Source organism: Microcebus murinus, chromosome 14 (genome assembly GCF_040939455.1).
Source record: "Microcebus murinus isolate Inina chromosome 14, M.murinus_Inina_mat1.0, whole genome shotgun sequence".
In the NCBI taxonomy this organism is placed as follows: domain Eukaryota; kingdom Metazoa; phylum Chordata; class Mammalia; order Primates; family Cheirogaleidae; genus Microcebus; species Microcebus murinus.
Window position 1 is genome coordinate 405,816 of NC_134117.1, and position 22,951 is coordinate 428,766.

Sequence of the window (22,951 nt, forward strand, 5' to 3'; positions counted from 1 at the left end):
AGAGGAGCGAACAGCGAAGCCACAGAACTCGAATTTGGAAGGTGCTGTCCAGTCAGGAGGCACACGCGTGTGCGTTCCTGCCTGCAGAGCCTTCCAGCCCTGGCGCGGGTGTTTTCCACGGGACTCGAGAAGAATCTCCGCGTCTGCCCCGGTTTCCCTGGCTCCTCACTCTGGGGAGGACGGCGTCCCGGCCCTCGTCCTGGGGCTGTCCCTGCGTCCCAGGCACGACACCGGTTCCTGCCGAGTCTCCCGTGAATCCTGACCCGAGGAAGGACCGGGGACAAGCAGCCGGGCACAGGCCAGGGCCACCCTGAAGTTGGCGCCCAAGTGCTCCGTGGTTCCCTACCAGCTCAGGAGCAGGTGCCCAATGTCAGTGAGGCCACCACGGACACTGGGGCCAAGGCCACGTGGGCCGCCTCCACGCACGGCCCTGGGCGGGGGAGCAGGGGTCTCACGACAGTAACTCAATGGCACGGCGGGCACGTCCAGCACAAGGCACACACGTGGCTGCTAGCACATAAAGGCCCAGCCACGGATGCTGCCCGGATGTCCTGCCACCACCCTGTCCCCAGCACAAACCAGGACCCCACTCTGTCCCCGACCTGTCCCCAGGTCATTACCCTGCCATGCCCTGTCCCCAGCACAAACCAGGACCCCACCCTGTCCCCAGGACATCACCCTGGCCCCACCCTGGCCCCAGGACATCACCCTGTCCCCACCCTGTCTCCAGGTCATCACCCTGTCCCCACCCTGTCTCCAGGTCATCACCCTGGCCCCACCCTGTCTCCAGGTCATCACCCTGGCCCCACCCTGTCCCCAGGACATCACCCTGGCCCCAGGACGTCACCCTGTCCCCGCCCTGTCCCCAGGACATCACCCTGCCCCACCCTGTCTCAAGGATATCACCCTGTCCCCACCCTGTCTCCAGGATATCACCCTGTCCCCACCCTGTCTCCAGGTCAGCACCCTATCCCCACCCTGTCCCCAGGACATCACCCTGTCCCCGCCCTGTCTCCAGGTCATCACCCTGTCCCCACCCTGTCCCCAGGACATCACCCTGGCCCCACCCTGTCTCCAGGTCATCACCCTGTCCCCACCCTGTCCCCAGGACATCACCCTGGCCCCACGCTGTCTCCAGGTCATCACCCTGGCCCCACCCTGTCCCCAGGACATCACCCTGGCCCCACCCTGTCCCCAGGATATCACCCTGTCCCTGCCCTGTCCCCAGGACATCACCCTGCCCCACCCTGTCTCCAGGACATCACCCTGTCCCCACCCTGTCCCCAGGACATCACCCTGGCCCCACCCTGTCTCCAGGACATCACCCTGCCCCACCCTGTCCCCAGGACATCACCCTGTCCCCACCCTGTCCCCAGGATATCACCCTGTCCCTACCCTGTCCCCAGGACATCACCCTATCCCCACCCTGTCTCCAGGTCATCACCCTGCCCCACCCTGTCCCCAGGATATCACCCTGTCCCCGCCCTGTCTCCAGGTCATCACCCTGTCCCCACCCTGTCTCCAGGATATCACCCTGTCCCCACCCTGTCTCAAGGATATCACCCTGTCCCCACCCTGTCTCCAGGATATCACCCTGTCCCCACCCTGTCTCCAGGTCAGCACCCTATCCCCACCCTGTCCCCAGGACATCACCCTGTCCCCGCCCTGTCTCCAGGTCATCACCCTGTCCCCACCCTGTCCCCAGGACATCACCCTGGCCCCACCCTGTCTCCAGGTCATCACCCTGTCCCCACCCTGTCCCCAGGACATCACCCTGGCCCCACCCTGTCTCCAGGTCATCACCCTGGCCCCACCCTGTCCCCAGGACATCACCCTGGCCCCACCCTGTCCCCAGGATATCACCCTGTCCCTGCCCTGTCCCCAGGACATCACCCTGCCCCACCCTGTCTCCAGGACATCACCCTGTCCCCACCCTGTCCCCAGGACATCACCCTGGCCCCACCCTGTCTCCAGGACATCACCCTGCCCCACCCTGTCCCCAGGACATCACCCTGTCCCCACCCTGTCCCCAGGATATCACCCTGTCCCTACCCTGTCCCCAGGACATCACCCTGTCCCCGCCCTGTCTCCAGGTCATCACCCTGCCCCACCCTGTCCCCAGGATATCACCCTGTCCCTGCCCTGTCCCCAGGACATCACCCTATCCCCACCCTGTCTCCAGTACACCATCTAGACACCATCCTGCCCCAGGTCACCACCCTGCCCCCAGGTCACCACCCTGTCCCCAGGTCACCACCCTGCCCCTGTGGCCCTCTTGGATCGGGTCCTCCTCAGGTCCCAGCTGCCCTCTGAGGAGCTTGCCAGGAAACGGAGGATGTGCCAGTGTCACCCTGGCCCCCTGGCGGGTGGGCCGCGCACAGAGTGGTCCCCGTACCTGAGAAGCGGCTGCCTGGGGAACGGCGGCTGGTCCGTGTCCGCACACGGTGGGGCCTTCCTGGTCACCTGCTTGAAGATGTTCCTGGCGGTCACTCCGATCCACAGCATGGTGGACAGCGTGGAGTAGTGCAGCACGATGCCCACCTGGAGGGACAGAGGCCAGCCAGCCGGTCAGCCCCCGCCCAGCCCTACCTCCCCAAAGCCCGAGCCACCCAGCCTGGGGCTCCTGGGCACTTTCAGGAGACAGTCATTCAGTGACAAGATGTGATGCCTGCCGGAGGGCAGGTGGGTCATCTCGGGGCAGCCACGGACGCCGCAGGGTCCCAGAGATCTCAGGGGGCGTGTGGGCTGCAAAGACCCTTGAACTGAGGTGAGGGTGGGGAGCTCCCTGTGCATGTCCGTCCCTGCATGAGTCCACACCACCCGTGTGCCCGTGTGCTTAGGCCTCCTGCAGTCCCTTGGGGCTCGGGCTGGGGGGCCCTGTGGCTGCGGAGCTGCGCACCTGAGCCCCACACGGCGCACAAGGGGGAGGGGGCTCGTGGCGCTCGTGGCCCCGTGTGTGCCAGGCCACTCCGACCGGGACACTCGGCCCGCCGTGCAGGGAGCTGCTCCTGCCGGCCTAGCTGCGCCGCCTCTGCCCAGCCAATCACGTGCCGCGCCCGTCCCTCCGATTCTGCAAATCGAAGCTGCCTTTGCAGCGATAACCTGACACGTGGAAATGACAAGTAAAAGGCGGCTGTAATTGGAGAGGACGTAGATGCCGGTGGAACACAGACTGAACGCAGCCAGCGTCGCGCCTTCCTAACGACCCATCAGATCCAGAGCGCACGACTGACTTAAGAGAAAACCTACGACCACAGACGCGGACGACGCCCCGTGGGGTGGCGGGAAGGTCGCGGCTCTGCTCGAGGTTCCGCTAGGCTCCCTCCGCGGGCTGGCGGCAGGACACGCATCCGCCCGCCGGGGTCCAGCCTTTCCCGGGACCGGCCCGCGTGTGGGGCGCATGCGCTGCCCGGGCTGGGGCGCGGAGAGGCAGCGCCGCGGTCGCCAGTCGCCGGTCACGGTCCTGCGCAGCCGGCAGCAGCGGTCGGAGGTGGTGCCGCCCCAGGCCTCCGGTGCCGCCGGGTGGCGAGGGGGGTGGGAAGGGCCGGGCCTCGCCTGCGCATGCGTCGGGGGTTTTGGGACGTGTCAACGGGCGCTTGTCTCCCAAATGTGGGCGTCGGGCTGGACACGCGCACCGGCCTTGGGGACGCTGCCCTGGCACCCGGACAGGGCTGCCCTGCCCAGACGGAGGCCAGGACGGTCACGCCACCCCCACTGGGGACCAGGCCGGTGCAGAGGGTGGCGTCTGCTGCGGATGACGCCCGCTTGGCATCTAATGAGGCTTGTGGTTGGCTGCACGTTGCCATGACAACCGCCGGTCCTCTCCAGCCCTCCAGAGCTCTGGACGCTCCCACGCTGCTCCGCGTGCCGCTGGCGGGAAGGCCGGGCCAGCTCCTGTGCGCGGCGCCCTGGGGGGCCTGGCGGAGCGTGGCAGGCGCTGTCCTGGGCCTCGCGTTTGGCTCCGGGCCTTTATTCCAGCGGGGGAGGGGGAGGGGAGCCAAGGGCCGAGGGGTCCCGGGTCTCCAGGCAGCGAAGGTGGAGCAGCCCGGCCTGGGGCTCTCTGCGGCCTCAGAAGCAGCGAGAGGTACTTCGGGTCACGTCGCTTGCCACCTGCGCGGCTGCTGTGTGGGGTCCCCCAGCACGCGGGTCCACTCGAGACCCCGTGGGCCTGTTTCCCGCTGCGCGCAGCACCCAGCAGGCCCCGTCTCACGCGTGTGGAATGAATGAATGAATGAATGAATGAATGAATGAATGAAGGAATGAGCACATGGACGTGTGAGCACCGCCTGCCACCTGCTGGGGCTGGGACTGCAGATGAGAGGGCGCCTGGAGAGGGGCTGTCACCTTCCAACCGCAGAACTCAGAGCCCATTTCCCCCTGCGAGCTGCCACTGCCGCCGGGAGAGCGCGGACACCTCTCTCCTCTCACGCGATCTTCACGGTCGCGCCGCCCGGCCCCTTCCAGACTCGCCTGCCCACGAACGTGTCCGCCTCAATGCCGGCTGCCACCCGCAGGCCCTTGTCCGGGCTGCTCTGAGCCTGGACGGTTTCGGGGCTTGGTGGGGCCCGGTGGCCTTGTTGCAGCGTGTGGAGGGAGCCCCCTCGGTGAAGGGCGGTTGTAAAGCCCACGCCCAGAGCACCGTGGCAGGCGCCATGGGCAGGATGCGAACGGGGTTCCAGGCATGCGCGGTGGCTGCTTCCCGTGCACTGAGCGGCATCCGCTACAGCCGCCTGCAGAGAGTGCACGGGACTCTTCTGCCCAGGCCACGTGGGGCTGGGCCCAGGCGTGGACACGGCTTTCTGGTGGCTGCTCCTGACGTGTCCTCACATGGACATGCTGTCTCCTCCGTGTACAGGCCTGGGGCCCGTTCGTGGGCGCCCGCGAGGCCGGACCGGCCTCAACACGTGATCACACCCATGCCAGGAGATAAAGACGCCCTGGGCAGGCCTGGCACCCACAGCCCAGATGTCCCTGCGGGGACAGTCCCTCACCCACCCACCCCCAGGGCGCATCTGGGCCACTGCTCTCTGGCAGGTGGACAGGTCACCAGTATGGACAGATGGCCACCATGTCAGTGCAGGCTCGGGAGGGCCTAGGCACCCGGTCTGGAGTCCGCCCACGCCCACCCGTGGCTGTTCGCTGAGTTTGTGACAACAGGGCCGGGGAGGGACCCACACGCTACCCAGGCACAGGAGGCTGAGCCAGGCCCCACGCAGGAACCGAACCGCAGGGCTGAGCCCCGGTCACACGCCTGCAGTGCGTGGGTACCCCCACCCCCCTGTCCCGGGGCCTGGCCTGGGGTGCAGGCAGGAGCTGCCTGGGCACAGCTGCGACCCAGGCTCAGCTCTGTTGGAGCCGGCGACTCCGAATCCCCCCTTTCAAGCCAAAGCCAGGCAGGCCCAGGGCGGGAGGAGGCCCCTTTCCTGACACCCTCGTCCTTTTCCATGCTGGGTGCTGAGAGGCTCTGCCTCGAGCTGGCAGAGCGGGATGTTCCCAGCAGCTCTTGGGGGTTCACGCAGGGCGGGCGGGTTGCACAATCCAGACACCCCGGTGACTGGCTCCTGCTCCCCGACAGGCGGCCTCTGCCTGGGCTGGGGCCGGTTCTCCTCCCCGGAGCTCCTGCCCCACCAGACCCCTTGGTAGAGGCAGGTCTGTCCTTGGCCTCGGTGGACAGCAGATGTCCGGTCAGCTGTCACCATGGCCTCGGAGTACGCCAGTCCAGGGAGAAGTAAATTGTTTTATATGATACGATTTGGGGCAAAACAACCGGATTCGCACGGAGTGAAACTGACGCAGACCGGCCAGAGCCTCGCGTCCCTTCCCGGGAAACGCTGGACAGACGCTAGAATCTCACTTCACAGGCAAGACGGTCACACTCTCTCCCCCTCGGCAGGAGGGGGACGAACACACGCTCAGCTCTGTGGCACACGCGACCACGGCACTCACCGCCTGGCACAGGACGGGGAACTTGGTGCGGTTGATGCCGCCCGCGAACACCGTGAAGGTCAGAGCCGCGTGGAAGCAGAAGTTCAGCAGCGTGTGCCGGCCCTTCCGGCTGATCCGGATGGCGCTGCGAGAAAGAGGGCAGGTCACCTTCGCAACTGCCACTTCAGGGAGCAGCTGGGGACTGAGCCCCTCGCCCCCTACCTGCCCCCCAGCCCTGTCCCTCTGCGGGGCCGGGAGCAACTGTCTGGAGCCCCGCACGGGGGACAGAGCAAGGTGCCGTGCTACGCCCACCCTGCCGGGTTGCCACCCTAGCATGCTGCACCGGGGCGGGAGGGGCAGGCGGCGTTTGCAGGGTCTGAGCAATCCGATCGTTCGACAGGTGACGACATTGAGCCCTGGGACTCTGGCTCGTGTGCAGACTCAGGCAGAAGTCACGCCTCTGGGTCCCAGGACGGGCTCGTCCCCCCACCAGCTGAGCAGACGCCTGGCACCCCGGGAAGGGGCTGGGCGGGATGGGTGTAGCCGGATTACGACACTGGCCACAGCCTTCACCGTGGCCGTGGGCACGGCCAAGCCTCTCCCGTGACCACGGTGGCTGTGGCCTGAGGGTCTGTGTCCCACCAAGGCTCTCACGTGCAAACTTAAGTGGGATTAGTGCTCGCATAAAGGAGCCTCGGAGAGCCGTCCTGCCCCTCCTGCCGCCGCCTTCGTCTTGGACCTCCCGGCCCCAGAACTGTGAGAAAACCAATTTCCGTTGTTTATAAGCCACTGAGTCTATGGCATCTGGGTTGTGCCAGGTCTCTGCCCATGAGTGCGGGCATGGCCACGGCCTGGGCGTGGACCGTGACTTTGATGCCTGGCCCTGCTGTGCGGGACCCTCCTCACATTTCCCGAATCTCTCAGTGTTCTCCAGGCCACTGCACCCTCCCGAGGTGTGAGCACCTTGTGGGGAGCTCACTGCACCCAGCTGACCTTGCACCCATTTCAGGGGGAGCTCTCTGCACCCAGCTGACCTTGCACCCATTTCAGGGGGAGCTCGCTGCACCCAGCTGACCTTGCACCCATTTCAGGGGGAGCTCGCTGCACCCACTGACCTTGCACCGTTTCAGGGGGAGCTCTCTGCACCCAGCTGACCTTGTACCCATTTCAGGGGGAGCTCGCTGCACCCAGCTGACCTTGCACCATTTCAGGGGGAGCTCGCTGCACCCAGCTGACCTTGCACCATTTCAGGGGGAGCTCGCTGCACCCAGCTGACCTTGACCCCATTTCAGGGGGAGCTCACTGCACCCAGCTGACCTTGCACCATTTCAGGGGGATCTCGCTGCACCCAGCTGACCTTGCACCCATTTCAGGGGGAGCTCGCTGCACCCACTGACCTTGCACCATTTCAGGGGGAGCTCTCTGCACCCAGCTGACCTTGCACCATTTCAGGGGGAGCTCGCTGCACCCAGCTGACCTTGTACCCATTTCAGGGGGAGCTCGCTGCACCCACTGACCTTGCACCATTTCAGGGAGAGCTCGCTGCACCCAGCTGACCTTGCACCCACTTCAGGGGGAGCTCACTGCACCCAGCTGACCTTGACCCCATTTCAGGGGGAGCTCGCTGCACCCAGCTGACCTTGCACCGTTTCAGGGGGAGCTCGCTGCACCCAGCTGACCTTGCACCCATTTCGGGGAGAGCTCTCTGCACCCAGCTGACCTTGCACCCATTTCAGGGGGAGCTCACTGCACCCAGCTGACCTTGACCCCATTTCAGGGGGAGCTCGCTGCACCCAGCTGACCTTGCACCCATTTCAGGGGGAGCTCACTGCACCCAGCTGACCTTGACCCCATTTCAGGGGGAGCTCGCTGCACCCAGCTGACCTTGTATCCATTTCAGGGGGAGCTCGCTGCACCCAGCTGACCTTGACCCCATTTCAGGGGGAGCTCGCTGCACCCAGCTGACCTTGCACTGTTTCAGGGGGAGCTCGCTGCACCCAGCTGACCTTGCACCCATTTCAGGGGGAGCTCGCTGCACCCAGCTGACCTTGCACCATTTCAGGGGGAGCTCACTGCACCCAGCTGACCTTTCCTGTTTCAGGAGGAGCTCGCTGCACCCAGCTGACCTTTCCTGTTTCAGGGGGAGCTCGCTGCACCCAGCTGACCTTTCCTGTTTCAGGGGGAGCTCGCTGCACCCAGCTGACCTTTCCTGTTTCAGGGGGAGCTCTCTGCACCCAGCTGACCTTTCCTGTTTCAGGGGGAGCTCACTGCACCCAGCTGACCTTTCCTGTTTCAGGGGGAGCTCGCTGCACCCAGCTGACCTTTCCTGTTTCAGGGGGAGCTCACTGCACCCAGCTGACCTTTCCTGTTTCAGGGGGAGCTCGCTGCACCCAGCTGACCTTTCCTGTTTCAGGGGGAGCTCTCTGCACCCAGCTGACCTTGCACCCATTTCAGGGGGAGCTCACTGCACCCAGCTGACCTTGCACCATTTCAGGGGGAGCTCACTGCACCCAGCTGACCTTGCACCATTTCAGGGGGAGCTCACTGCACCCAGCTGACCTTTCCTGTTTCAGGGGGAGCTCGCTGCACCCAGCTGACCTTTCCTGTTTCAGGGGGAGCTCGCTGCACCCAGCTGACCTTGCACCCATTTCAGGGGGAGCTCACTGCACCCAGCTGACCTTTCCTGTTTCAGGGGGAGCTCGCTGCACCCAGTTAAGAACAGAAGCTGCTGTGAGACCCGCTGGAGGCCAGAGTGGAGGGCGAGGCTCCCCTGAGCACCTCCACCCTCTGGTGCCTGGGGGACAGTGGGACCTCACTTTGGGGATTTGCGTCTGAAGGTGGAGGCAGGCGCCTTGGGCGCAGGGCCCTCCGGCCAGGCTCACCTCTGGTGCACGACGTAGGTGATGGCGGAGGCCAGGAGGCAGAGCAGCATGACGGCGGTGCACGCGTACACCACGGGGTGCAGGAAGTCCCCTGGGTACTGGGGCAGGGACAGGACGGTCTTCAGATCCTGGGGAGGAAACAAAGGACACCGGGTGACCTACGGGATGCCAGGAGTTGCGTGGCCGTGGAACCTCCTGGTCCCCCCCTCGGGTTTAGCCTCCCCTGGAGCCACTCTGGCCACGTCCCGGCCCGAGCCAGGGTCTCACAGGCACAGCGTCCGCCTGGGCAGAGCGGTTCAGCTGGCAGCGGAGAAAGGCCCTGCTCAGTGGGCGCTGGTGCAGGAACCGTGGCAGCATGTGGCCGCCCAGTGTGGCCTGTCTGCACCCCACCTTTGTGCCCAGCCCGGGGCGACTCTGCAGGCCCTGAGGGCCAGCTCTAGGAGGTGGCATTTCTGCTGTGCCTAACGTCTGTCCCATGCAGCTGGCGAGGCGTGGGGTCACCCCAGCCCCACTTCTGTGCGGCACGCCCACGGAAATCCTGCTTTAAAACCTTCCTGGGAGAATTTCGTGTGAAGCCTTGGCTCGAGTCCATGGAGACAGGACAGTGGCTGTTACGCACCATGGACATGGCCAAGGCCCCCGGCCCAATCCTAGACATCACGGACTTCGCTGTGCGTCACGGTCCAAGTGAGGGCTTGAGGTCGGGGTGCGAGGAGAACGTGCTCTCTGTGGCATAGCAGAGCTGGGGGAAGAGGGTGTCCTGGCTGCAAATGTTTGGGACCGAGGACGACGTGTGCGTCTCATTGGTCACATGGCGAGGTGAGCTCCGCTAAGCTAGGCACGGGAGGACACGCCGGGGAGGTCACGCACACAGCAGCCGCGTGAGGACGGCAGGAAACCGTCTGCAGACCATGCGAGGCCCCGGCACAAACCACCTGTCGGCACCTGGACCCTGGACCTGCAGCCTCACACCCTTGGTGGGCACCGAGTCCCACCAGGACCCCACGGGGTGCTGTGGTCCCACTGTTGGGGCACAGTCATTGCCCTGCCCCCCTCCATGCTCTGCCCGGCCCTCCACGGAGAGGCCCTGGCCTGGTGGGTGGGCCAGGCTGGTGTCCACTGTCTCGGGACACGGCCAGGGCTATGCGGGCAGGGGCTGCCCCAGAGTCCCCCGTGAGACCACAGGGCGGCCCTGGCAGTCAGGCCGGGGGTTTGCAGCCGCGCGGGCCCCTCCCCCAGCCTGCACTGGGGCCCGTGCGCCAGGCTGGGAGCAGCTCTGGACGTGGGGTGGGCGCTGCCCGGGCGGGCAGAGCAGCAGGCAGCTGTCGGCTGGACCTCCAGGATGGTGCCATGACTCTGGAAACCCCCAGGTGAGGGCTTGCTGGGGGGGCAGCTCCACCTGTGCTGGGCAGCGGGGGTGGGGTGGGGGGTGGGGCTGCGAGTCCCAGAGCTCCGGCTGCGGCGCCCCCTGGCGCACCGTTTCCTGGCGTGCGCCATGCCCAGGTCTCCCCGTATCTGTCAGGACCGGCTCCGCGACGGGTCCCCTGCCTGGAACGAGGACTTTGCGTCCACTGTGCTTGGGGGGGGGTCTGCCCTCTGGGCGTCACAGGTGCCCCCATGGCCTTCCAAGGGGCGTGCACGTCGGTAGCAGGGCCGGGCTGGGGCGTCCTAAAGCAGCGTCCGCGGCAACCCCCCCATGTCCTGTGCGTGCGAGCCACACCCCACCCCGTCCCCGGCGATCAGGTTTGACTGTGTCTTATCTGTGGGTTTTTATTCACCTACGTAAAACCCATTTATGTTAAGCCAAATGCCGTGTTTCCCCGAAAACAAGACCTACCCATAAAGTGAGCCCTAGCAGAATTTCTAAGCATTTGTGCAACAGAAGCCCCACCCCGAAAATAAGCCCTAGTGATGGCTACACAGCACATCTGCACAACCCATGCGTGTCGTCGCGGAGTGGGAAAGAAGACGAGCAGCCCTTCTCGTCTGCCCCGTCGTGACAGCGACTGTCCCAGAGGTGACCGGGAAGGTGCGGGCAGCCCCACCAACCAGGTGGCTCCCCCTGTCGGGTCCCGGCCGTCCTGTGCGTGCTGCAAGCTGAGGCTTTGGGGGGGAAAATAACACGTCCCCTGAAAATAAGCCCTAGGGTGTCTTCCTGAGGAAAAATAAACATGAGACCCTGTCTTATTTTCGGGGAAACATGGCAGAAGTCAGAACCGCGTGTTATTCGACGGGGCAGCACCTCAGGGAGCCAGTTCGAGATGCAGAGTCCTGTTCCGGGGACGCCGTGTGCCGGGCCAGGGACGCCGTGTGCCGGGCCACGCCACCGTGGACGGGGGCCTCCTTGTGCATGGCCAGGTCCTGAGGTTCCGCACGGAGCAGGCAGCGAGGGGAGGCGTTCGGCCTCCGGGGCAGCTGCGTGGCCTGGTCCGGGCCGGGCTTCTGTGCCCAGGCCGCGGTGGCTGTGGGTCAGTGGCACATTTGATAAGAGACAGGGATTCGATTTGGCTCGGTTTCCTTTTTTTTCTCTCTCTAAATTAGAATTATCGACAGTGCCTTTCTACATTTTTAGAGGTGACATTTAAAACTCAAAGCAAGCCATGCAGAATAGAGATGTATTTTATGTTTTAGAGTTTCACACATGTGCAAGTTCCCCTCGGAAGCGTCTCCCCTGCCAGCATTCCACGGGCAAGATCACGCCGACGGTCTGACACGTGCTCAGGCAGAATCTGGCCGAGGGGGACAGGCACGTCCCCTGAGGCCCTGACAGCAGGGAGCCCTCCGGACCCGCCGCAGAGAAGCAGAGGAGGCAGCCGGGATCTCATCTCACGCCGGAGGGCGGGAGGAAGACAGCCCGGAGGACCTGGCGTGGGCAGGGCAGGGGGATGGCAGCTTCTGGGCCTGCAGGGTGGCCCCGTGGCTCCAGGAGCCGCTCCTGCAGGCCGGCTCCGACGTGGGGGGGGTCGTCTCCTCATAGAGCCCCAACCTCCTTTTGCATTTCCTTATTATCTGCGTCGGGCGTACCCTTTCCGGTGGGTTCTGCAAAGTCGAACGGGCTGGGGTGTAAAGACAGGCGAGAAGGAAGGAGGGAAGGTGGGAAGAGGGCGCCAGCCGAGGTCCGTGCGAGTCTGACCCCACCGAGCCCCTCGGCGGCGTGGCGGCCTGCAGGCTCCGTCTGTCCGGGCAGTAAACGGGCCTTTTGCAGGTTCTCCCGCACTCGCCCCTGGTTCCGCGCCGGCGACGAGTGATCCCGTCACAGCCTGACGTGTGACCCCGTCGGCCTCTGTGCTCTGCCCGCCTCGCGGGCCCCGGGGGAGGCAGAGGGCAGGAAGGAGCTCGGCTGCGTGTCCAGAGTGGGCGCCGCCTTGTCACGTCTGCGCAGCAGCGTGTCGTGGGTTTCTTTTTGGAGGGGCACGTGGGCTAGCACAGTCCTGCCAGGATTCGGAGACAAACACGCTGAAAGCGTCATAGGGCCTTTCCTCCTAGACTGAGTTTTCGCTTGTTTGGAGCTCTCAATGGCAGGGGAGACGACAGGCGAGGACAGACCCTGAAGGCAGCAGATTTTGGCAGTTTTTTGTGAATCTGGTACGGGACTGAATAAAAAGCAACAGACCAGAAAAGAACCCACCAAAGTTCTGAGACGTCTGTGAATGCGAGCGGCCCTCTTCGCGCTGGTCAGGGAGGCGGTTCCCAGGCTCTACCCGCCCCCCGGGCGCCCTGCCGCAGGGCTGCGAGGAGACAAACCCACCAGGCACAGGGGTGACCCCCTCGCTGACAACTCGGGCTACGATTGTCCCGTGGCCCGTCTCTGGCCCTTCCAGAGCCAGCCTCCTCTGTGGGGCCGTGGGGGCCCCTGCCAGCCTCCCTGCTCGCCCCGTGAGCCCGGCTGCGCCGCCTGTGCGGCCCAAGGTCTCCACCCTCCGCCACCTGCCCGGTCCTGGGGAAGCTGAAACCCCACCCTGCCTTTTCTGACTACAGGCTCCCGCGTGTGCGGCGGGAAATGTTGGCGGCAAGGGGCATCCGGACGTGCCGCCTTGGGGTCCGCAGCTCCAAGCGGGGCCGGGCAGGTCTGGCTGCTCCCTCTTTCCCGGTGCAGGACGTGGCAGCAGACTCCGCCAGGGACACCAAGGGCAGCCCTGAATTTAGGGTGAGCGGGGCCGAGGGGCTCTGCGGGTTCTCTGTGACAGCCCCACATCCTGCTGAGGCTGCTGGCGGCCACCGGGGAGTCACACTGAGCACAGCCACTAAAGTCAGGTGGTCGTGGCACCAGCCGTGGCCTGAACATCGAAGAGAGGGTGAGCTCCTCTGAACAGCTTCACTTAATACCGCAATGACCGACAGCAAGTAGCTTCAGGGGCTGCCCCCTGCCACAGCACGCCACACGGAACCCCCACGCTATCACATGTGATAGCACGCCACGCTGGACCCCTACGCTATCACATGTGATAGCACGCCACGCTGGACCCCCACGCTATTGCATGTGACAGCACGCAACGCTGCACCCCCACGCTATCACGTGTGATAGCATGCCACGCTGGACCCCCACGCTATCACATGTGATAGCATGCCACGCGGGACCCCCAGGCTATCGCATGTGATAGCATGCTACACTATGCCAGCCACCCCAGGCTACACACCATGCTGTGCTATGCACACCACACTACGCTATCCCACAAACCACACTGTTATCCCACACCACACACCATGCTGTGCTATCCCACACCACAGACCACGCTGTTATGCCATGCCACACACCACGCTACGCTATCCCACACCACACACCACGCTGTTATGCCACACCACACACCACGCTACACTATCCCACACCACACACCACGCTGTGCTATCCCACACCACACACCACGCTGTGCTATCCCACACCACAGACCACGCTGTGCTATCCCACACCACAGACCACGCTGTGCTAACCCACACCACAGACCACGCTGTGCTATCCCACACCACACACCACGCTGTGCTAACCCACACCACACACCACGCTGTGCTATCCCACACCACAGACCACGCTGTGCTATCCCACACCACAGACCACGTTGTGCTATCCCACACCACAGACCACGCTGTTATGCCACACCACAGACCACGCTGTGCTAACCCACACCACAGACCACACTATGCTATCCCACACCACAGACCATGCTGTTATGCCACACCACACAGTCTGAAGAAGAGGGTGAAAGAGCCACACCATGCTGTGCTATGACACACCACACCACACCACAATACCACACTGTTATGCCGCACTGTACCACACCACCCCATGCTCCACCACACCACACTATGCTAGGCCATAGTACATACTATACCACGTCATATCACAGTATACCACACCACCCCATGCTCCACCTCACCACACTATGCTAGGCCATAGTACATACTATACCATGTCACATCACACTATACCACACCACCCCATGCTCTGCCACACCATACTATGCTAGGCCATAGTACATACTATACCATGTCACATCACACTATACCACACCACCCCATGCTCTGCCACACCATACTATGCTAGGCCATAATACATACTATACCATGTCACATCACACTATACCACACCACCCCATGCTCTGCCACACCATACTATGCTAAGCCATAGTACATACTATACCACGTCACATCACAGTATACCACACCACACTATGCTAGGCCATAGTACATACTATACCATGTCACATCACACTATACCACACCACCCCATGCTCTGCCACACCATACTATGCTAAGCCATAGTACATACTATACCACGTCACATCACAGTATACCACACCATACTATGCTACACCACACTACACTATGCTATATCACACCATGCAACATACACTATACCACACTGTGTCATATATATGTATTTTTTTGAGATGGAGTCTGATTCTGTTGCCCAGGCTAGAGTGCTGTGGCGTCAGCCTAGCTCACAGCAACCTCAAACTCCTGGGCTCCTCAATCCTCCTGCCTCAGCCTCCCGAGTAGCTGGGACTACAGGCATGCGCCACTATGCCCGGCTAATTTTTTCTATGTATATTAGTTTGCCGATTAATTTCTTTCTATTTTTAGTAGAGACAGGGTCTCGCTTGCTCAGGCTGGTTTCGAACTCCTGACCTTGAGCAGTCCGCCCACCTTGGCCTCCCAGAGTGCTAGGATTACAGGCGTGAGCCACTGCGCCCAGCCTACTAGATCATATTGCACACATTACCCCAATGCTCCACACCATAATATGTTATGCCATGCCACACCACACCACAACATGCTATATACCATACTACCACATGCCATACGACACCACACTATGCTATGACACACTATACCGTGCTACACCACACACACCACATCATGCTATTATCACACCACACCAAACTGTACTGCACACTACGCTGTACCACCGCAAACCACACCACCCACACTATACTACACCACGCCACACTCTACCACCACATACACACGCTACAGGACACCAAGCTGTGCTTTGCCACACCACACTGTGCCACGCCATATCATACCACACGTGTTATACCACACCACACCATACCATATACACCCTTCCGTGTCAGGTCATACCAATCCCATTATGCTACTCAGTTCCTGATGCCGGGAACCGTGTTGCTGGCAACCCGAGCCCGAACCCAGTGAAAGGCGCCTCAGCATAACCAGCAGACGCGGATGCTCTGAAGGAGGCTGGGGCGGAGGAAGCACTAAGGTGTGGACAATTTTCACTCTAACTACCAAGACCATCAGCTGTTCCCTTCGGGAAGGGCTGTTCTCCAAGTTGAGCACGAGGGCTGCCGGTAATAGGGTCAAATCATGCACATTTTGGTGCCTGCTTGGATTTAAGTACTAACAGCACCTTCTGCAGGAGCCACTGAGTTCGTCTGCTGTGGGTTAACAGCAGCGACCAGGTGCGTCCAGGAGGGGGTGCCCTCAGCCTCAAACGCTGGACGTGGCCGGGCGCCGTGGCTCACGCCTGTCATCCCAGCACTCTGGGAGGCCGAGGCGGGTGGATCGTTCGAGCTCAGGAGTTCCAGACCAGCTTGAGCTAGAGCGAGACCCCCGTCTCTACTAAAAATAGAAGAAATTACTTGGATAGCTAAAATATATATAGAAAAAATTAGCCGGGCATGGTGGTGCGTGCCTGTAGTCCCAGCTATTCGGGAGGCTGAGGCAGGAGGATCCCGTGAGCCCAAGAGTTTGAGGTTGCTGTGAACTAGGCTGATGCCATGGCACTCTAGCCTGGGCAACAGAGTGAGACTCTGTCTCCCCCTACACACACAAAAAACAAAAAGCAAAATGCTGGACGGGAGGCCTTCGGACGTCCTGCCGTGGGGCACTCACCATGTGTCCATTGGGGCCCCGAGGTGGACAGGGAGCAGGCAGAGAGGAGAGCGCAGGGCCCCAGACACAACACTGTGCTCGGTGGGTGGAGATGCAGAGAAGAGCCGGCCTGTGTCTTCACACTTATGAACTGAGAAGGCCGTTTGCCCCTCAGCAGGGGTCGGGCCCCGGTGGAGGGTCAGGCAGAGTCAGGACTACCCTCCCCTGGCCGCGGCCTCCAGGCCTCCTTCCCACACCCCCGAGGCTGCCAGGTGAGTCTACCCAGGTAACCATACCATGAACTCAGAGACACAGGCAGAAAAGCGCTTGCACCAGATTTACACAACTCGGGAGGACAACACTGCCTGCTCTCTGTCCCGTTCAGAGACTGTCTCAGGTGCGAATGTAATCTGTCAACAACAGAACCCCACACACGGCTGAAATCCCCCACAAATTCCCAGGCGAAGCTACAGGTCTTGCGTCTTGGCGGCAGGAGCCCTCGCTGTGCTGTGCTCAGACCACACAGGCGGGGGGGCGCGTCTTGGGTGGGGGAAGCCCCTGCAAGCTGTGCGCAGAAGGGCCCAGGGTCAGAGCGGAGGGGAGGGGGGCCGAGATGGTGGCTCCCCCTAACCCCGAGGCCTCCAGGGTTGCTGTGGCCACCCCCCCCCCCACCTCTGAAGCAACCTTGACTCAGTTTTCGTCTGCCAATGGCAGATTTCCATTTTGCAAAGGAGGGTCTGAATTTGAGGATGAACAGTCGGGGCTACTGCCGACCCGGCGCCCCCGGCCACGGCGGGTGTGGCACCTGCAGGCAACAGGTGGTGGCTTGGGAAGCTGGAGGCGGCCCCCCTCGGGGCCTGCCCTCCGCTCCCGATCACGTGACCTTGCCAGCCGTGGGGAGGTGCGTGTGGCCACGTCTTCCAGCCTCAGAGGCTTGGGCAGCAGCTTGAGATGATGCTGGATTTTGGCCAAAAGCGTCTCTCTCGCGTGGACATTTTGAATGGCACAGGAAGAAAAGGAGCAGGTGACTCAGACGCCCGCTCCCTGTGAAGTAGACGCTCAGCTGCTCTGAGCGTGCATGCCGGTGGCTGTGACGGCCACACTGTCCTGTGGGGCCATCAGCATTCTCTGCACGCACCCCGGGTCCTCGCCGCCTCTGTCAGCTGTCCCTTACCAGCACACACGACACTCTGTTTACTTGGCTGTCAACCTTTCTGAGTCCAGACTGGCAGCAACCACAATAAAAGCTTGCAGGGCCGTCCCCGCTCCTGGCGAGAGGACACCCGTTCCGTGCCTGGGCCGCGAAGCCCGCCCACACCCCTCGGGCTCTACCGCTGGGTCAACCTGGGGAGGGGGCAGGCAGGGGCCAAGGGCCTCAGGAGGGGCCCGGATGAGGAGGCGGGGGAGGGGCCCTGGTCCAGGGCTAGGCAAGGTTTTCGGGGGCAGGGTCGACGCGAGCCCCCCGGGTGGATGTCACCTCCACAGACACTGCTGTACGCCTGCAACTAATTAGTATGATCAACGCGGAGCGAGCCGGCGCGGAGGGCGCGAGACAGGAGGCCTGGGTTGGGGACCCAGGTGCTGTGAGGCCCGCGGCCCCTGGCCCGCCCCAGCCCGACGCCCCCGAACTACCCGCCCACAACTCTCCCGCCCCGGCTGGCTGGCTGCGCGGACCGGACGGCGGGGGTGGCCCCCGGCGGGGGTGGCCTTGGGGGCCGGGGGGCCGAGTACTCACCATGAGCTCTGCAAAGTTACCGAAGTGTGAGCGCCCTGGAGGAGCCGCAGGCCCAGGCGGTTATGTCGCGCCCTGCTCCCCGCCAGCCTCCATGGCCATCCGGAAGGTCAAAGTCCCAACAGCGGCCAGGCGCTGCGCTCCGGGCAGTGTGCGTCAGGGTGGCCGCGGTGGGGCTGGTGGGGTCTGCAGGCTGCGCCCATCTGTGGAGACAGCGCATGGTCAGAGGCACGGTGGGGGTCCTCCCTGCGCCGGCTCAGCGGAAGTTTGCCCCCGCGGGCCTGTCCCCAGGCCAGCCTGTGGAGTCGCCGCTCAGCCCCGTCGGGGCACGCGGGGGTGCCCGGGGAGGACTAACGCGCCCGCAGGCGGACGCTGCCCTCGCGGGGGCAGCTCCTTCTCCACGTTAGATGGAGCTCAGCTGTGCTCACCACCCCGGCGCGAGAACTGCCCTCGTCTCAGGCTGCATAAAGCCGACAAACATGTCTGGCAGTGTAAACCAAGAGCACCGGGTACGCCTAGGATTAATCCCCACCAGCCGACCCGGGTAGCGGACCTCCGGCCGCTGGGTCCCCGTCGCCAGGCGAGCGCTCGCGCGCCCGCGGCTCTCGGGCTCCCGGCCCCGGCTTCACGGGAAGGTGCCGGGAATCCGCCTTCCCACGGCGGGACCGGCAGGAACCGCCTCCCCCGCCGGCGCCCCTGCCCAGAACCGGGCCTGCGCGTCCGGAGGGCGCAGCGCTCGGCGCAGCGCGGCCCTCACCTACTCCGGCCCGAGCCGCCGGGGAGCCGCGGGGCCGGCGCTGCCCGCGGCCGGCGCGGCGCGGCGCGGTCCCGGGGCCGGGGGGCGGCTCCCCATGCCGGGGCGGGGCGCGCGCGCGGGCGAGCTGTCCACGGACCGCGGCGCTGCGGCGAGGCGGGGGCCGGGCGGCCGGCGCGGGGCCGGGGGCGCAGAGGCCGCGCTGCGCTCGGCGGGCGGGTCCAGAGCGCCAGCACCGCAGCCCGCGCCCGCCCTGCGCGGCGACAGCGACGGGCCGGCCGTAACCATGGGGACGCGGCGGCGGCTCCCTGCGGCAGGGCGGGACGGCTCTCCGGCGCCCGTCAGCTGCGCAGCCCGTTTAAAGCGACAACCCGCCAGGTTTCGCCTTGCGCTTCCGGCACAATCAGACAGCTCGCATGAACGCGTCTCCCGAGGGGAGGATGCATGATTCGATTTGATTTTTGAAGGAACTCCCTGTCCGTTGAGGGCTCCAGAACAGAAATATCTAAAAAATTGATTTTGAAGGAATGTTCATAGTCCTTGCATTAATATATCCTCAAATCCAAATATGCCCAAACTAAGGTGAACACATAACGAATCCATCGCGGCGTGAGTCAGCAGGGCAGAGGCAGGCGGTGTAGACCCGCCTGTGGCTGTGAGCACAGCGCCCTCCCTGGCCCCTCCCCCAAGCGAGGACCACCCCCTCCCCCATTCTGGGCACTGAGGACTCCTTGAGTTGGGGGGAAGCCAGAGACCCACACAACATCCTCCCCGATTGGGGGCAGCCCCGGCCAGGGAACCGCCCCGACCCCCCCCACCCCCCCTGTGCTCTGCAAGGCTGGGCCGGGGTCCACCCTAGTCTCCTTCACACGCTCCGTTCTCCAGGGCGGCGCCAGGCCTGGGGCAACACCCCCAAGAGTGAGCTAGAACCGCCCCGTCGGGAACCCACAGCTCATTCCCTCCATCCCTGCCTCCCTCCCTGGCCCTCAGCCTGTGGCAGCTCCGCTCCACAGGGTCCCTACGCTGACCCCACTGCCCCCATGCTGAGGGTCTGAGCAGATCCACTGGGGAGTCTCTGTAAAATAAAGAAGGTAGATTTAGAAGCAGCCACAGCTTCCTCAGCCTCCTGGCATGTTGCTTCAGAGTGGGGTGTTCCAAGCTTGCCCTTGTCCCCATCCTCCCACCCAGAATTCCCAAAACCCTCCTGTCCATCCTCCCACCCAGTATTCCCAACACCCCTGTCCATCCTCCCACCCAGTATTCCCAACACCCCCGTCCATCCTCCCACCCGGTATTCCCAACACCCCCGTCCATCCTCCCACCCAGTATTCCCAACACCCCCCTGTCCATCCTCCCACCCAGTATTCCCAACACCCCCCTGTCCATCCTCCCACCCAGTATTCCCAACACCCCCGTCCATCCTCCCACCCAGTGTTCCCAACACCCCTGTCCATCCTCCCACCCAGTATTCCCATCACCCCTGTCCATCCTTCCACCCAGTATTCCCAACACCCCTGTCCATCCTCCCACCCAGTATTCCCAACACCCCCGTCCATCCTCCCACCCAGTGTTCCCAACACCCCTGTCCATCCTCCCACCCAGTATTCCCAACACCCCTGTCCATCCTCCCACCCAGTGTTCCCATCACCCCTGTCCATCCTCCCACCCAGTATTCCCAACACCCCTGTCCATCCTCCCACCCAGTGTTCCCATCACCCCTGTCCATCCTCCCACCCAGTGTTCCCAACACCCCTGTCCATCCTCCCACCCAGTATTCCCATCACCCCTGTCCATCCTCCCACCCAGTATTCCCAACACCCCTGTCCATCCTCCCACCCAGTATTCCCATCACCCCTGTCCATCCTTCCACCCAGTATTCCCATCACCCCTGTCCATCCTCCCACCCAGTATTCCCAACACCCCTGTCCATCCTCCCACCCAGTGTTCCCATCACCCCTGTCCATCCTCCCACCCAGTGTTCCCAACACCCCTGTCCATCCTCCCACCCAGTATTCCCATCACCCCTGTCCATCCTCCCACCCAGTATTCCCAACACCCCTGTCCATCCTCCCACCCAGTATTCCCATCACCCCTGTCCATCCTTCCACCCAGTATTCCCATCACCCCTGTCCATCCTTCCACCCAGTATTCCCAACACCCCCGTCCATCCTCCCACCCAGTATTCCCAACACCCCTGTCCATCCTCCCACCCAGTATTCCCAACACCCCCGTCCATCCTCCCACCCAGTGTTCCCAACACCCCTGTCCATCCTCCCACCCAGTATTCCCAACACCCCCGTCCATCCTCCCACCCAGTGTTCCCATCACCCCTGTCCATCCTTCCACCCAGTATTCCCAACACCCCCGTCCATCCTCCCACCCAGTATTCCCATCACCCCTGTCCATCCTTCCACCCAGTGTTCTCAACACCCCCGTCCATCCTCCCACCCAGTATTCCCATCACCCCCGTCCATCCTCCCACCCAGTATTCCCATCACCCCCGTCCATCCTCCCACCCAGTATTCCCATCACCCCCGTCCATCCTCCCACCCAGTATTCCCAACACCCCCGTCCATCCTCCCACCCAGTATTCCCATCACCCCTGTCCATCCTCCCACCCAGTGTACTCAACACCCCTGTCCATCCTCCCACCCAGTATTCCCAACACCCCCGTCCATCCTCCCACCCAGTATTCCCAACACCCCTGTCCATCCTCCCACCCAGTGTTCCCAACACCCCTGTCCATCCTCCCACCCGGTATTCCCGACACCCCCGTCCATCCTCCCACCCAGTGTTCCCAACACCCCCGTCCATCCTCCCACCCAGTATTCCCAACACCCCCGTCCATCCTCCCACCCAGTGTACTCAACACCCCTGTCCATCCTCCCACCCAGTATTCCCAACACCCCCGTCCATCCTCCCACCCAGTATTCCCAACACCCCTGTCCATCCTCCCACCCAGTGTTCCCAACACCCCTGTCCATCCTCCCACCCGGTATTCCCGACACCCCCGTCCATCCTCCCACCCAGTGTTCCCAACACCCCCGTCCATCCTCCCACCCAGTATTCCCAACACCCCTGTCCATCCTCCCACCCAGTGTTCCCAACACCCCTGTCCATCCTCCCACCCAGTGTTCCCAACACCCCCGTCCATCCTCCCACCCAGTATTCCCATCACCCCTGTCCATCCTCCCACCCAGTATTCCCATCACCCCCTGTCCATCCTCCCACCCAGTATTCCCAACACCCCTGTCCATCCTCCCACCCAGTATTCCCAACACCCCCGTCCATCCTCCCACCCAGTATTCCCAACACCCCTGTCCATCCTCCCACCCAGTATTCCCAACACCCCCGTCCATCCTCCCACCCAGTATTCCCATCACCCCTGTCCATCCTCCGACCCAGTGTTCCCAATACCCCTGTCCATCCTCCCACCCAGTGTTCCCATCACCCACTGTCCATCCTCCCACCCAGTATTCCCATCACCCCTGTCCATCCTCCCACCCAGTATTCCCAACACCCCCGTCCATCCTCCCACCCAGTATTCCCATCACCCCTGTCCATCCTCCCACCCAGTATTCCCATCACCCCCTGTCCATCCTCCCACCCAGTATTCCCAACACCCCCGTCCATCCTCCCACCCAGTATTCCCATCACCCCTTCCATCCTCCCACCCAGTATTCTCAACACCCCCGTCCATCCTCCCACCCAGTATTCCCAACACCCCCGTCCATCCTCCCACCCAGTATTCTCAACACCCCCGTCCATCCTCCCACCCAGTATTCCCAACACCGCCGTCCATCCTCCCACCCAGTATTCCCAACACCCCCGTCCATCCTCCCACCCAGTATTCCCAACACCCCCGTCCATCCTCCCACCCAGTATTCCCAACACCCCCGTCCATCCTCCCACCCAGTATTCCCAACACCCCCGTCCATCCTCCCACCCAGTATTCCCAACACCCCTGTCCATCCTCCCACCCAGTATTCCCAACACCCCCCTTTCCATCCTCCCACCCAGTATTCTCAACACCCCCGTCCATCCTCCCACCCAGTATTCCCAACACCCCCCTGTCCATCCTCCCACCCAGTATTCCCATCACCCCCTGTCCATCCTCCCACCCAGTATTCCCAACACCCCCTGTCCATCCTCCCACCCAGTATTCCCAACACCCCCCTGTCCATCCTCCCACCCAGTGTTCCCAACACCCCCGTCCATCCTCCCACCCAGTATTCCCAACACCCCCGTCCATCCTCCCACCCAGTATTCCCAACACCCCCGTCCATCCTCCCACCCAGTATTCCCAACACCCCTGTCCATCCTCCCACC

The 22,951-nt window shown here is 63.3% G+C and overlaps 1 protein-coding gene across 3 annotated transcripts in view; it reads right to left on the reverse strand.

Moving 5' to 3' along the window:
* The window catches only part of ADGRA1 (adhesion G protein-coupled receptor A1), a 29,027-nt gene extending 10,325 nt beyond the window's left edge, over positions 1-18,702 (reverse strand). Inside the window, exons 1-5 of one of the 3 annotated variants that reach the window (XM_076009683.1) lie at positions 18,626-18,702; positions 17,872-18,071; positions 8,808-8,935; positions 5,947-6,070; positions 2,396-2,541 (exon numbers count right to left, since the gene is read on the reverse strand). In XM_076009683.1, the coding sequence (XP_075865798.1) occupies positions 2,396-2,541; positions 5,947-6,070; positions 8,808-8,935; positions 17,872-17,874 (401 nt within the window). In that variant the 5' untranslated portion in view covers positions 17,875-18,071; positions 18,626-18,702. The other 2 variants (XM_076009684.1, XR_012922762.1) reach the window with 2 other exon arrangements.
* Between the last annotated feature and the right edge of the window lie 4,249 nt (positions 18,703-22,951).